We start from the raw sequence: 15,281 nt of genomic DNA, 5'->3' as shown, positions 1-15,281 counted from the left end.
GTTCAGATTTTCTGAGAAGTAATAAAATCTTAAAATAATAGGCAATGCTATTAAAATTAGTTTCTGGTCTCTGCTTGCAAGGAATCAAAGGGCTACATAAGAAATATATACATTGTTTCAACAGAAGACCTTGTTCTCATAGGTTATTGGAAGTGATATTTTTTCCCTAGCATCAGATTTTGTGGCCTTCAGCAAATTGTGGCCTTCAGCAAATTCCTTGGTATGGAATTTTTACTTACTCATCAAACAATTTTCATATGACATAATTCAGACAACTGGGAGTATGTTATATGACCTATACAAGTACCCTCCCACCCCCATCCTTTGTTGGAATAGAGGCATCCTGTACTTTTACAGCACTGAATCCTCAAGTACTTCCCAACTGGTCCTGTGAAGCGCTCTGGACCTGGCCATACTTTCCCCCCATTTTATTACTTGGGGGGAGGGGGGGAGAGAGATAGCAAAGGTAGCAACGCTGAGATGCCTTGTTAGCAGATTGGTATATTTTTGTCTTTTTTGAAGATTTTTTATTCTATTTTTAGCATGATAAACTGAGCTAAAGAGCCAATTTTTGAGCTTTTTAGCTGTTCTTTTGAATTCTTTGCTGCTTAAAGACTCAGTCCTCTGCTATCTGTACGTACTTACTTAGCTGTCGGTGTGAAAGAAGGGGCTTATATATTCTTTTCTGCGCTGCCACCAAAAATATTCTTCTCGTTGCCACCAAAAATATATTTTTCTCTATAGCCCACTCAAACTGATTTTCAACGGACACCACCTTTTTGTTTGGGGAACACAGACACAGACCGAAAACAAAAATAACTGGAACGAGTTTAAAGTTGAACAAAAACTTAAAACGTTTATTTGCTGGCTTTAACAGAGGCTTCTCAGGTAAACTGGAGAGGAAATAAGCGTATTGGTTTCAGAGAAAGTTTGTTTTAAGCTTAACAATTTCAGAGTAAGTTTGTTTTAAAGCTTAATGGTTGCAGGCACTTCACTTAAGTTACAAGAATGCACACTCGCAGGTGTCCCTTCACTTAAGATGTTACTTCAAAGATATTTCAGTCAAGATGTTTCTTTGGAGGCCTCACACTCCCTCTTAAAATAAACTTCAGTCCGCTGTACCTCACCAAAAAATAAAACACCCAGTCTACGCCCAGTGGGATTCAGGCATAACAGCCTCCCTCTCCCACACTCCCAAAATCTGGCTTCTCTGCCACAGGAACTGGGCCTCCCAAGACTGGTGCTAAATGTGGAGGACAGACTTATAGACTTTTAAGAGGTTTCCCTCAAAACAAAAACAAAACACCTGAGGGCGGACACTCTCCTCCAAATCTCAGGGTTTTAGTTGGCTTAATAGCTTCCTCAACTATTATTAACCAACAGCAGTGAGAGATCTAGCGGATTCTCCTCACGCTGCTACAAAAAAAAACACCCGAGGGCACACAAGCTCACACCGAGCCAAAAAGTCAAAAAGACTCCAAGAACCCTTCAGCACTCTCGCTGACAGTATTTATAGTATCTGCGTTTTTTCTCTGGCCAATCAGGGCTGGCCAGGGCTTAACTCTTTCAGGGGCGGCTCCACCCTGTAACCTGAATGCAGGATAAATGCATTCGTCACAGTCGGCACTGTTTTTAGTCTTGGGTCCTTGTCTGCTCCCTGTTTAGCTTCGGCATCGCCTCTTGGTGAATGAATTTTTTATCTTATCTCATTTTATTGTTTTACGGCTATCATTCACAATGAAGAATGTAAGGAAACGGCAACTTTCCTCCCCGTCCTTTCTGTCAGAAGTCAGGTAAACAAACCAAGATTGGTCAGTTTTTAACTGATAGTTTTGCAGTGGAGACACTACTTGATGGTTTAACACTCTCAAACAGATTTACTCCATCGGAAATGGATTCTGGGACTGAAGTTATGCCTTCTAGCTCTTCAAAAAAAGGCTCTAAATCATTTATCCTTTGGCTACCCTCTCAGGTGTGCAGGAGGTTGTTACACAGAGCTTCTTAAAGTCTCCCACAAAGAGTAAGGATTTAGTAATGTCCAATAATCAATGTATACGGCAGGAACTTTTCTCCAATGAACTGATTTTAATTTTAAAAACTCTCGATTTACTTTTAACAAACTTTTCTAGTTTGGGAGATAAATCAGACCTGCTTTTAAATCGAAATACTTGTTTGAAGACCATTACTCCTGAGTTAGCCTCAGATATGCAAGCATTAAGCCATAGACAGGATGCTGCAACCTCCTTTTCTTCTGGTCTTGCTCATGTTGCGATGAGGACTAAGGTCACTGGACAGCCAACTATGGATAATTTGGCCTCATTAATTTTGTAAAAATCCCAAGTGGTGATTTTTATTGGTCAGTTCAAGTTAAATAAAAAAAGGTGGTCAAACCGTGGTGGAATCAGCACTTCATTGAACCAGTTGTTAAAGTGTGCTCCAAGTAAAACCCAGTTGATTTCACATGAATATGTGCCTTCTGTGGACCACTACAAAAGAATCGTTCTGTCCTTTAGTTCACCTAAAATACCCTCCTTACTTTTGAATTGCCGTGAATGCTGCTTCAGGAGGTATGACATCAAAATCTGGAGGATGTTTAGGAATATTAATATTCACAAACTTCTTGTACCACTGAGAAATTCTACCTTAAATGAACTCAGCAAATTGAAATCTGTGGGAGATCACAACAAAACCGGTCAACTTTTAAATTCCCATACTGATGGTTTAAAGGAGATAGCGAACAAGTGGAAGCCGCTATAGCTGTCTTTGAAGGAAATTTATTTATCAGCATATTCACCTTAATCCTGCCCCTAATTCTGCTCCAGATTCTAGAGGGAGTCCCTCATGTTTGAGAAATAGTTCCCCTTGTGCAACTTTGCTTGAGCTCCGAGTTGCCCAGACCTTGCTTACCAGATCATTCTACTTGTAGAGCAAACTGTGCAACTCCAAGTGTGGGGAACGTACCAGTAGAGAGGATGGGCCCCATCAAAGTTGATATTGATTTAAGATCTACTAATGTGCTTCAGCATGGATCTATTAAAAAGACCTATGAGAAAACATGGGCACAGGTGCTTGCTGAACTTTCAGCTTCAAAGGATAATATATGCCTGATATCGGACGACTATACGAAAGGAACTCAAGAGCCCAATATTGATCTGCTTTCTGCACACTGATACCAAACTTAGAACAACAAACAAGCTGTTGATGACTTTAGATCTTTATCACCAGACAAGCAGAAAAATGTGATCGATAGATTGGAAGACACTAAACCAGGGGTCAGCAACCTTTACCACCCAAAGAGCCATTTGGACCCGTTTTCCACGGCCCCGAAGATCTACTGAGCCACCTCCGGTTCGGCCCCTCCACTCACCTTTCCTTCCAGCGCTGCTCTGGAGGGACATGCCCAGGCTACCCTCCGACTTCCAGGCCATGTGGAGCCGCAGCATAAGGCTGAAAGAGCCGCATGCGGCTCCAGAGCCGCAGGTTGCAGACCCCTGCACTAAACTAAAATTTATCAGCCTTATGAAGTCTCCTGATCTGATTAACCCAGCTAAAGAAACACCCTGTTTGCAAGCAAATCTGCCTCTATTCTCTCCTAACTCTTGTTCTTCTCCTCCTGTAACCAAGCTCCCATTAAAGTTTGATATCCATCACTCAGCCACAGATCAGAACAACCTCAAGTGGAAAGATCTCACAAATGGATCTAGGAATGATATAATAACTCTGTCCTCAGCCCTGTCTAAGGTAGTCAATTCTAGAAATGACCTGTATTCAAAATAGCATATGTGATATTGTATCATTGAGAGAAGACTGCTGAATTAAAAAGTGTGCAGAGACAAAATTTCTATCTTAACAATATTGCTGGCTGGAACCAGAAGATCAATAATCCTAGTTTTCATGTATATTTGAGAAAATTTGATCTGATCCTTCTCCAGGAAAGAAAAAGAAGAGTTTGGATTTATATCCCCCCTTTCTCTCCTGCAGGAGACTCAAAGGGGCTTACAATCTCCTTGCCCTTCCCCCCTCACAACAAACACCCTGTGAGGTAGGTGGGGCTGAGAGAGCTCCGAGAAGCTGTGACTAGCCCAAGGTCACCCAGCTGGCGTGTGTGGGAGTGTACAGGCTAATCTGAATTCCCCAGGTAAACATCCACAGCTCAGGTGGTAAAGCTGGGAATCAAACCCGGTTCCTCCAGATTAGATACATGAGCTCTTAACCTCCTACGCCAGTGCTGTTCATGGTCAACAATGGTCAACAATTGATCTAAGCCTTACTGGTTATTCGGCATATTGTCTTCCGACTTCCAGAGTCAAAAAATATGGTCATCCCTCTGGTGGTTTAACTATCTTAGTCTCTAATCATCAATTTTGCCAAGCTGCCCCCCGATAGCTCGAGCCATTAATATTCACGTAGAGAACCTCTCTTGTATTATCGTTAATGTCTATATTTCTACTGGTTTAAACAATGATATTTTGTTAAGGACCTGGAACAACCTATGTCGAAGACCTAGAAAATGATTATCCCCTTACTGAAATCATTTTGGCCGGGGTTTTGAATGCCAGGGTGGGCGGTTGTGTTTTTTCTTTATTAGATAATATGGTTGATGATATCAAAGCAATACAATCTTTATTTACCCCTGTTGCTCGTCAATCTAAAGACCAGACTAATAACTTTTGCAGGCCTTTGTTTAGCCAAATTTGCCTTGCGCTTTAACAAACTATGGCTGGATGGTTTGAGTAACTTCAATAAGGCAGATGGTTTTACACCGCCCAGAGCCCTTCGGGGGTGGGCGGTTTAACAAATCGTATAAATAAATAAGTAAATACTTATACCTCTATTAATGGATGCAGTGTGATAGACTATGTTCTGGTCGCTCCTCATATCTTGGGTTCAATTTCTTGGTTTAGTATTGATGACTATGCTTTGAGTGACCATCTTCCCTTAGTTTTTTCTGTGGATGTGGAGCCTACTTCTAAGGATCAATCTAACAATAACGAATTTCATTTGCGTTTGGCATGGTCACCACAAACAGAGATCTTTGTAAAGATCTTTGTAAATTTTGCCTTTTATCTCTTAATTTGAGAATGGAAATAATTAATGCAAATAGCCCAGAAGTGGGGATTGATCAGCTTGATAATTTAATTGTTCAATTAGTTGATACTCTTCAAAGTAAAACTTTATTTAGCAGTGATAGTAGAAGTTCTAACCTTTCTTAGTGCTCACAATGGCTACAGTGTTATAAAAATTCCTTATCTCTTGAACAATACTGATGCGTTGTTTTGTGAATCTGTTGCTAATTTTATTCTTGAAATCGTGAATCCCTAAGTCTGTGTTTGCATTTTAAATTGATCTTTTATTGATTTGAACCTGTCTTGTTTGTATTGTATGCCAATAAAAACTTTTTGTACCCACATTTTATTACATTTAAATATGATTTGCTCATATGAAGACAAAATCTTCAGACCCTGTGCCTACTATTCAAAATGTGGTGTGGATAATACTTGTTTCCATGAACAACAAATCCATGTTTGTTTTCAGAGCCCCGCCGCACCTGTCCATTCTCATACACAGCAAATCCTCAAAAGGCTGCAAGATAACCCAGAACTCAAACTTTAAAAGTCAGCCATAAATCCCTGTGCAGAATTATAACAGTTCTGGTTTGCACCTCCTCTGGAAATGCTGTAATTATTTGGCATGACCAGATCATATGGAACAGATTAACGTCCTCCCTTGTGTGAAATCTAAACATCATACACATTTTTATGAGGCTCTGTATAAATACAGACGGGGGCGGGGGAGTCTCAGTAGTAAAGCCACTGTCAGTTTAAGCATGGTACATTTCAAAACAGTTCTTTTCTTAATGGGATGGTAAGCTTTAGACTAGACTGTGGAACATGTTAAACATCAGGTTTCCAATGCTAGTGTTTATATACAAATGTCTTTTGCTCTGCGACCCCCCATGCTATGTTGAAAAAACTGATCAATTGTTCAAGAATTTCCTACGGGGGACCTGGTGCAAAGCTTCTGACAGGCATCTCTCAACCTGAACAGGATACTGGAGGAGGGAATTGTGACTTTTGGCCATTTGTATTGTCTCAGAGACTTATTCTTTTTTTTCCAGATAGTATTAATTGAATAGGGGAGGGCAGAGGAAACTGGCAACTCTAGAAGGCAGTTCCCCTTCTGTTAATGTTAAGCCTTTCTGTAATGTTGTGTTTCTATAGGAAGGTTTTGCAGGTGTGCCGCTCTTCTAAGGAGGGATTCCTGCACTCCTTGATAAGCTCTCAAGTATGCCGAAACTTCACCATGTCTTGGTGCCTGTCACTGCCCACAGCCACCGGTTGCACTATTAAAGAAAATGGAGGGAAATGCCAATTAATGGAATACTACAGTCCTCAACGTATAGGTAGTTACAGAGCATATTTGTCACCTGCTAGACATTTACATAGCAGTGTGTCAAGCACAAACGGATATTGGAGATACGAATCTCCTTAGCACCTGGAATCTGTAGAAAAGTGAGGCAACATTGAGAAGCGTGCAAAGACACTTTAGTGCAGGGGCCTTCAACCTGCGGCTCTCCAGATGTTCATGGACTACAATTCCCATCAGCCCCTGCCAGCATGGCCAATTGGCCATGCTGGCAGGGGCTGATGGGAATTGTAGTCCATGAACATCTGGAGAGCCGCAGGTTGCAGATCCTTGCTTCAGTGGCAGGGTCAGTCTTCATAGCAGGGTTCTGTTAGAAAAATAAGGCTTCAGTTTAAAGTATACTTGTTGTACCAGAGATCTAAAAGCTACTGAGAAAGCACACGTGATCTATAAGCATAGATTGATGGAGGGATGCTATATCTCTTGCACCACCCTTTAAATTGCACAGTTGATTAAGACAAGTAGTCAGCCTGTTTTATTTTGGATATCTACGTAGCCTCTCAAGGAATTAATGTATCTTGTATTTTTCAGGTTCCTGCCAACTTGATGACATTTGAATGAGAAACTTCTTTAAAATGAGAACAAGATGACTTTTTTTAAAATGCTGTAATAGGTTGAGAAGGGAAGTCCTGGAGAGGGCATGCCAGCTAAACTTCTGTGCCAGAACAAATCCGGTAAACGGAGTTTCAAAGCTTTGAAGTACTGAACAAACAAAGAAGCATTAAGAGTTCAAGGGATGGAGTTGCAGCATGAACTGTCACAGACTGCGCTGCTGCGGCGGATTCTCTGAACTGACCTGTGGATACTACTGCCTTAAAGAATGAAAGGAAAACCAACACGAAACACCAAATAGTGTGTGTGAAATGTCTGGCGGTGCTGTGCTTAGGTTAAATAGGTTGTAGCTCATTTGCATTTGAGTTAGATTTCTGTTAGTTTTGAATTAGTTGAGCCCCCTCCCCCTTTTTTTGCCGTTTTTGTTGTGGTCCAAAGGAGTGAATACCTTACTGTATAAGGGTTGTGTCGGGCGGGGTATGCAAGGATGTAGCTGAACAGTGTACAGACTATACCAGCATCCTTCTAGAAGAGTTCTTTTGGGCTCAGTTCATTGGAAACACAGATCAACTTGTTTAAGCTTAGTATTTGAAAAATGTAATATATGCAAGTTTCTTCTCTTTTCACAAAGCACTGACTGTGCAGAAATTGGTACTGTGTGTGGGGATTTTCTTACCTGCAAGTGGCACAACACCAAACTTTTAAACTCTGCAACTTCCTTTGTTAGAGTTGTTAGTTAAAATCTCCTGTTTGAAATACTATGCAGGATTCTGGAGATCAGGCTTGGAGAAATGTCACTGGGTCAGAACTGAGTCTTTCCTCTCCTCGAGATATATTTTCAAACTGTCCATCCCCATCAAAAATGTTGTCTTATAAAACTGATCTCCGATCCCTTTGAAAGCTTGCTGTCTACAATACAGCCCATCTTTGTCTCTCTTCTGTACAATTCTGTAAGCCCTGTGTTAGTATTCTGCAATTATGAGTTTTATTGACTTATTCTGCTTCAGACAGAGAAGCCAAATGTGGGTTGCATGAGCATCAGCTATTTGTTCAGAGCTCTCTTGAGGTTATCTCCCAAGGTAATTAAATAACTTGAGGAGGAAAAAAGCATTGATCGGAGGGTGGATGAAAATAGGATGAATTAAGCTAATTGAAGCCACTTTATTGTAATTTTTGTTACTCCATCTGGTTTTTTAAAAAAACATTTTAGACTCATTTATGAAAAAATGTCTTGAGCAGTAAAGATTGTTTGCACATGGTACTTATTTTGAGACACTTTGACCACTTACATTGTCAGGGTAAAGGTGGCAATATTTGTTTTAACTGAATTATCCAACATAAACAAATTAAATTTAAAAAGATTTCGATCTGGTTAATTGAAAAAAATCATCATCTACAAGTGGTAAAGAGGTTGTTCAGTAGGAACTAACATTATTCACAGTTTAGCAGCAATTAAAAATTGTTTCTGAATAAACTATGATCCCAGAATCCACATTTTCAACACACGCATACACACACACACACAACGCAACAGATTACAATAGACATGAGTAGCAGGCATAAAATTTGCAGTCAGGTTGTAGTTTGGGAGTTGGGGGGACCTGGAGTATATTTCTAAGTGCTGAACTATTTAAAATCAGTTACTTTTTTTGATTCCTATCAAATAGTCCCCATAATTAAACACATTGCATTTGTGTCCTGTTCTGTATTTGGGGGGGTGGGGGGTTGAACACTCAGTTCTGACCTAGTAATGGTGCATTTTTTCAAAGAATGATCTGCTTGTTTTGTGTCACTTTTCGTTTATGCATTTCTCACAATAACCCATGTTGGGTGTTTTGTAGACACAACTCATAGCCAGCAGTATTACTGTATAGAATTTGCACAACTTCTTGTTTTCCATTTTTAAAATAACTGTGTGTTTCTTTTTGGAAGTTTTTTTTTTAATACACTGTATAAATGTCTGTACCTTTTTTAGTATTGTGGAACGATAACCCTGTGGAAGTTTTTCTTTAACAAGAGTGAAAATGGTAGTGAAGGTGTATTGCAGCTTACCAAACCTTTTCTTAATGTTTTTGACTGTGGAAACATGCAACTGGGATCCACAACTTTACGCGATTCAAGTTTGCTAAAGACAGAGGGCCATTTTGTGCTGGAGGTTTTCACACAAGGACTTGTGCATTTCAAGCTCTTATGCATTTGACCTGTCCAGCCTTCAAATAATTGCATCATTCACAAGTTCAGTTCACTGTTATTAAAATCGGTTTTTCTCAAAGGGAGAGATGGCATGTTTGTGAAAGCAACACACTGAAGAGAACTTCTCTTTTGATCTTTAAAGTTTCAAAAGGTGAGGGGAAAGTATAAAATTATAGCAAGCAGTCAAGTTACATGTGCTGCCATACTCACCTCTTTTAACTGCTTTCTTCAAATTTAAGTTTTCAGGTGAGGGCTTTTAGAAACATGAAACTGCCTAAACTGATTCATAAGAATAGTAGAATTGTGACAGTTTCAGAGTTTATGTTAATTGTCATACACCCTGCACATTTTTACTAGTTTTACCTTGAATTCATTCAGGTCACATGAAAACATTGGGTGCACAATACTAAATCACTCCAGTTTTGCTTTGTTTTGTGAGGTTGCTGATTTGTCATGAACATACCTTTAAAATCTTTATGTTTAAATCTACATTTTCCTGACTTCAGATAACCTGAGTTAAGAAAAGTACGCTTGGATATGAAGATCTCATTTTTATTTCTATATTGGTAGAAGGCACTATTTAATGTCTACCATGTGCCACAATAGGCATCAAATGAAATTTTACAGCTCAGAGATTTGAATCCCATTAGATTTGTATATTTATTTTCAAATAGTTGAGTTTGAGGAAAAAAGCCTGCAATCCAAAAGTCTTAAACCAGCCTGTGACTGAATAAAGCATGTTAATCGCCACAAGTACCTTTCAGAGTCAAGCTAGCTATGAAGATTTTAACGCCATCACTACTTATTTGACAGTGATGGATTGAGTATAAACTAGCTTCCACTTTTTTGCAAGATCCTTACACACGTGTTGCTCAGTGTATAAACTTAGTATCTCCCCCTGAAGGGACTGTGTTTTATCGTTTCACTGAAACACAATCCAGTGACCTTGGTGTCTTTTGTAAAAAAAAATTCTTAATTGCTTTTTATTTAAACAGATCCTACTTCACAACCTTGGTGAATTTTTTGCATATAAACCTGTGGCAAGTGCTCTGATTTCTGTGAGCACTTTAAAATAAATATATGTAAACGGTGTTTGAGCTACAGTGGCTCAGCATGGGTTTTGAAAAGAAGGCAAGTCATCCTTTGAAGTTTCCCAGGAGGGATGTTTAACTCTCAATGGACAGCATCTGTCCTGTTAAAAACTGAAAAAAAGAAAGAAAAAACCTCATTAAAGAAATCAAAGGACATTTCTTGGGTATAGAATGCCTTCCTGCTGTGCCCATTTTTTCACCTGAGCTGATTTTTTATGATGCATAACTTGAAGAGTCAGCTTACCTTTGATACCCACCTCAGCTTTGGGCTGCTTCATGAGAAATCAGTATGCTGCTTTTTCCAGTTTGAGATATGCTAAACTGCATGCTAACATTTGAGCTACTGTCCTGCAATGCTAGTATCTTCTGCTTTTGAGGGAGGGGGTCTTGCAGTTTAATAGTAGAAGGCAGGCTGAGAAAAGAAACCCTGGTGTTAACACAGCCAAACGACCTAGGGAAAGTGTTCCATGTGATAAAACTCCAGCAGAGAACTGGATCACACAAAAACTATTCGAAAATCTTTGTGGAGGCAAAATGGTGTTGCTTCATATGAGTGAAATCAATCCAGGTATTCTCGTATGGCACTGCACGTAGTTTCATCTCCCACCACTCTGCTCCAGTGTGGAGGCTATGGAGGAAAGGCTTGAGAGAACTTCTCTAAACTGCCCTGTGAATGATTTTTTAATCATAAATATTTTGGATCCGGCTGCTGGAGGCATACCACTACCAGGCATGAAAAGCAACATGAAAGAATACCGCAGGGCTAAATAAAGCTCATGGTCTACTCACGAGTTTTCATTCAAGTACATTCTTACCGCTTTGTGTTCAACCGTAAGCAGCTAGCTTCAAATTAATCTCAATCATGAAGCGCTCTTTCTTTGGATCTTCCAGTTGCATCTTTCTTCTTTTGCCTTTCACTTTTTGTATTCTCTGTTACTAGTAATCTCGACCTCCCCTTGTTTCTGCTACCCCAGTTTGGTATATTGCCTGCTATGAAAGTCTGGTGTCACTGCAGCTAGTACTAAACTGATTACTTTTCCTTAAAAAGTTCATCTTTCAAATTTTTGTGATTTCTTAACTGCTTCCCTTTCCCCATTAAAAATGGCTTGTGTCTAAGTTTAAAAACCTGCAATTAGAACTGGGAGCAAACAGGAGATGCTCCTTCAAGAGGAATAGCATTTCCTGCCCGTCATTGGATGATCGTTACTTCATTGCTGCATCTGTAGTGTGTGTGTTTTTGTCAGTGCCTTAACTACCCTTTTAAAGACCAAGGGGGCAGTTTGCCTAACACCACTGCTATGCATTTCCCCGCTCTAGTTGGGTTTTTGCAGGAGCCCCATGCAAGGCCCGATTTAATGAATGGAACTTGTGTAGCCAGCAGAATTCCTGAACAGTTCATGCTTCTGTTTTGCTTTAGTATTTAATATTACTCCAGCACTGGGCCCAATAAACTTTTCTCTCCATTCGGGCAAGTTTCATTCCATTCCACTAATCACCTCTTAAACATTACCATTTAGAGTTGATTTTGGGACCATTTCAGACCTTCATTGGCAGGTTCTGTATTCTAGTTACTTGGCCTGGCCCACACTGCCATTGAATATGGGAGTTGACTATTACAATAAATGTCTGAAGGGGTGCTTTGATCATGTAAAATATTGCTAAAAAGATGATTGCTGGATTATTTTTCTGACTGTTGGTATTGGTATCTTAGTTTCTTTATAGACTAGCAGCAAAGACTCCCCTCCCCACCCCCTCCCCAACCTTCACCACATAAATCAACATACTGGAAACTGGAATGCCTCTGTCAGTTTAGTAGGCCTAAGATAAACCAGGTTATATCTAATTTTCTGCAGCTATTTAGAGAGCATATCTTTGATGTGCCATTATTTTGATTAATGGTTTTGGTGTTTGGGTTATCAAATGGTATTCATGAGGAAATTGGGAGGGGGTGGGGGGTCTGTTGAAATTATGTATACCTAATGGGAACAAGTCTTTCACAATTGGTGGTGAATATTGAACACCTTCCTCTCTTACCAAGTCTGAAGTTCTTAGATTTTGAGAGAGCTGCAGTAAAAGCAGAAAATCTGAAGGCCGTATCCATTAGACCATTTGTTTCTGTTTGTCCACAAGTTATAGGGAAAGATGAGCTTCATAACTGAGTACATTTTCTAACCTACGCCTGTCACAAATGAAATATTTAGCTGTGGCTTGCAAAAAGTAAAACTCACTTCTGTAAGCACGTGTTGTAGTGCCATGATAAGGAGTTTTTCTCAGGGAAGGGTTGCATACAGATGAAGCTACAGCCCATACCATGATAGTTCCAGTATCTGGTTGTCTAGCCATTGTTTAACATGCAAGGAGCAAGAAGATCTATCTAATTTTGTTTGTGCAGTGGAAGGCTCCTTGTGGCAGAGAAATGCACTGTTCATAGCTTAGAGGAGTGGTAGGAATACAACCCAGCAGCCATGTCAGTCATATTCATCCAGGCACAAACTGTCCTTGATGGGGAAGTCTCTGTTTTAGTGGATGCTTAACACAAGCCATTTTTAATGCTTTTTCTCTCCTGGTGACGTGAAGCACTATGACCTCTATGAGTGATGTGCGGTTTGGCTGTACCATGTCCTTTTCTTCAGTCTGATTTTTAATATTTTCTCGTGTGTGCATTTGAACTGTGTGTTTGCATAAGCTGTTTCATGATGGCTTGAAGTATGGACTTAAGAATAAAATTTTCCTACTGAAATAAATTACTTCAAATTTGGACTGTGTGCACTGTCATTTTGCATGATCATATTTGTGTCACAAGAATGTATTCAAGTGTGGAGTCAATTTGTTTGAAAAGAAGTGACATCTTAGATCAGCTGGAGTCAGGCTATCATGAGCTGGGTTTTAGTTGAATAGAAGGTAATATGAAAATATATTGTTGCCAAGAACTTGACAAAAAGAAAATACGTTATTTTAACCCAAGAACTTGCTGTAGTTCCAGGATATGGAAAATGTTAACACAAAAAAACCCCTCCAATTCTATTAAAATGTGCCAAACACTAGATTCTCAGGATTCTGCCTGTTTCACCTAAATACTATAAGGAATCTTTAAAATAGTCTGGAGATGCTTGTAGAAGATGCACAATTTGGCTAGCCTCCAAGAAGACAAACTTGGGAACTGCTCAAAGTGCCTTTTTATGGGGCACAGCTGGTCTATCAAAAAGAATGCACTTTCAGGCCATTTCGGGATTCCAGTGATGCAAGCCAATGTGTAAATTGTTCCCAGACGATATTAGGAAGGTAATGCAAATATTGAAATGTTATTAGAATGTGACCCCAATTAAGCACTCCTCAAAGCATGAACTGTTAGCTTACTGCAATGGAATCCTTTTAACTGTCATTCAGGACAATGCCAAGAAATGTATGCTATAGTATTTTGCATCAGTGGCTCTCAGTTTGTTTGAGAACTGGGACTATTAAGCAGTATGTTCTGTGGCCATACACTGTTTAGTTTCCTTAAATGTACACTAACCTTTTGAAATTAATTCAACTGTGATTGGAATTTTAAAATTATGAACAACCTTTAAATGTTGCATTTTGGCATGCAGACCATTATAAAGCCATCTAAGCAGTAGTTGTAGTTTCATCATTGTGCAGGCCTGCATCTGCGCAGTCCCAATGTGGAGATGCACAGAAGACCTCAATGAGCATCAATTCCAGGTAAATGGAACCATGTCTTCCAGTAGTTGAACTGTGTTCTGGAATTGGTTCATTGATGGTATGAATGACTGGTACTAAATGACAATTGACAAGTATTGACCAATTTTTCACCAAATGAAGTTGAGGAAACAGGCTCTGGAAGGCCACAGTGGGATTAATTGTACTAATGAGAATGAATACCATTCATAATTGATGCCCTTATGCTCTTGGATCACAGGTCCAGTTTGAAGAAGAGAAGGAGAGTTTGGATTTATACTCCACCTTTCTCTGCTGTAAGGACACTCAAGGGGCTTACAAGCGCCTTTCCTTTCCCCACAACAGACACCTTGTGAGGTGGGTGGGGCTGAGAGAGTTCTGAAGAACTGTGACTAGCCCAAGGTCACTCAGCAGGAATGCAGGAGTGCAGAAACATATCTGGTCCACCAGATAAGCCTCTGCCACTCAGGAGGAGGAGTGAAGAACCAAACCCGGTTCTCCAGATTAGAATCCACCGTCTCTTAACCACTACACCACTCTGGTATCATCACTTTATTGGATTTACTATCAAGTATGCCACCCACAAATGCAGATAGTTTAAGGACTTAAACAGCTGTGCCTGAAATCAATGGAGAGGGACAACAATCTGGGTCTGTGTTTAATAATGATGCCAGACTTCACAGCTACAAGCTGTCGCAGAACTGGGCATCCTTAAGCCTGTTAAAATCAACTGAAGCTCTACTGGAGCTCTGTTGAAAATCTTGGGAGAGAAATACAAACAGCCCCAACATCTCTGCAAACTTCTCTGTTCCAGAAGAGTTATGAACACTTTCTGGGTTCCAAAGAAGCATTACTATGAGCACTGCTTAATCAATAATGTCAAAGGCTGCAGAAAAGCATGAGCAACAGGAGGCAATTGCCATGCAAATTCCTCTGAAGGAGATGCTACTGAAAAGCATGGCTGGCAGTTCTTTCTGGTGATATCCTTAAAAGTTATGAACAAGCTAATTTCTGCCAAATGTGGTTCAAGTCCTGCGTTGTGTGGGCTCCCACTGTTCTTTACCTTTTCTTTCAACCTTTCAAATATTGTTGGAATGCTTGGAGATGGCAAAGCAGAAGCTTTTATAAAAACAGTTTTTATCCTGAGGCAGCTGGGGGACCCAATGAAAGTAACCATTCTGAAGAGAACATGGTGGCATACATAACGGCTTCTTGATTTTGTCCTTGGCACATTGGCCTTCTCTGTGCCATTCACTCTGCTTTAAACCTTCTTCGTATAAGGCCATTTAGTTCTTGGCGAGAAATTATGTGAATTAATGTTTGTCAGTCTGGGAGTCTAAA

The 15,281-nt window shown here is 39.9% G+C and overlaps 1 protein-coding gene across 2 annotated transcripts in view; it reads left to right on the top strand.

Moving 5' to 3' along the window:
• The window catches only part of RALGPS2 (Ral GEF with PH domain and SH3 binding motif 2), a 122,302-nt gene extending 109,282 nt beyond the window's left edge, over nt 1-13,020 (top strand). For both annotated transcript variants that reach the window (XM_048482463.1, XM_048482462.1), the window contains one exon: nt 6,958-13,020. In XM_048482463.1, the coding sequence (XP_048338420.1) occupies nt 6,958-6,987 (30 nt within the window). In that variant the 3' untranslated portion in view covers nt 6,988-13,020. The remainder of the gene's footprint in view (nt 1-6,957) is intronic.
• Nucleotides 13,021-15,281: the final 2,261 nt, after the last annotated feature.

Source organism: Sphaerodactylus townsendi, unplaced genomic scaffold (genome assembly GCF_021028975.2).
Source record: "Sphaerodactylus townsendi isolate TG3544 unplaced genomic scaffold, MPM_Stown_v2.3 scaffold_18, whole genome shotgun sequence".
Lineage (NCBI taxonomy): Eukaryota > Metazoa > Chordata > Lepidosauria > Squamata > Sphaerodactylidae > Sphaerodactylus > Sphaerodactylus townsendi.
Note: the sequence above shows the minus strand (reverse complement) of the source record. Positions and strands in the feature narration are given on the sequence as shown.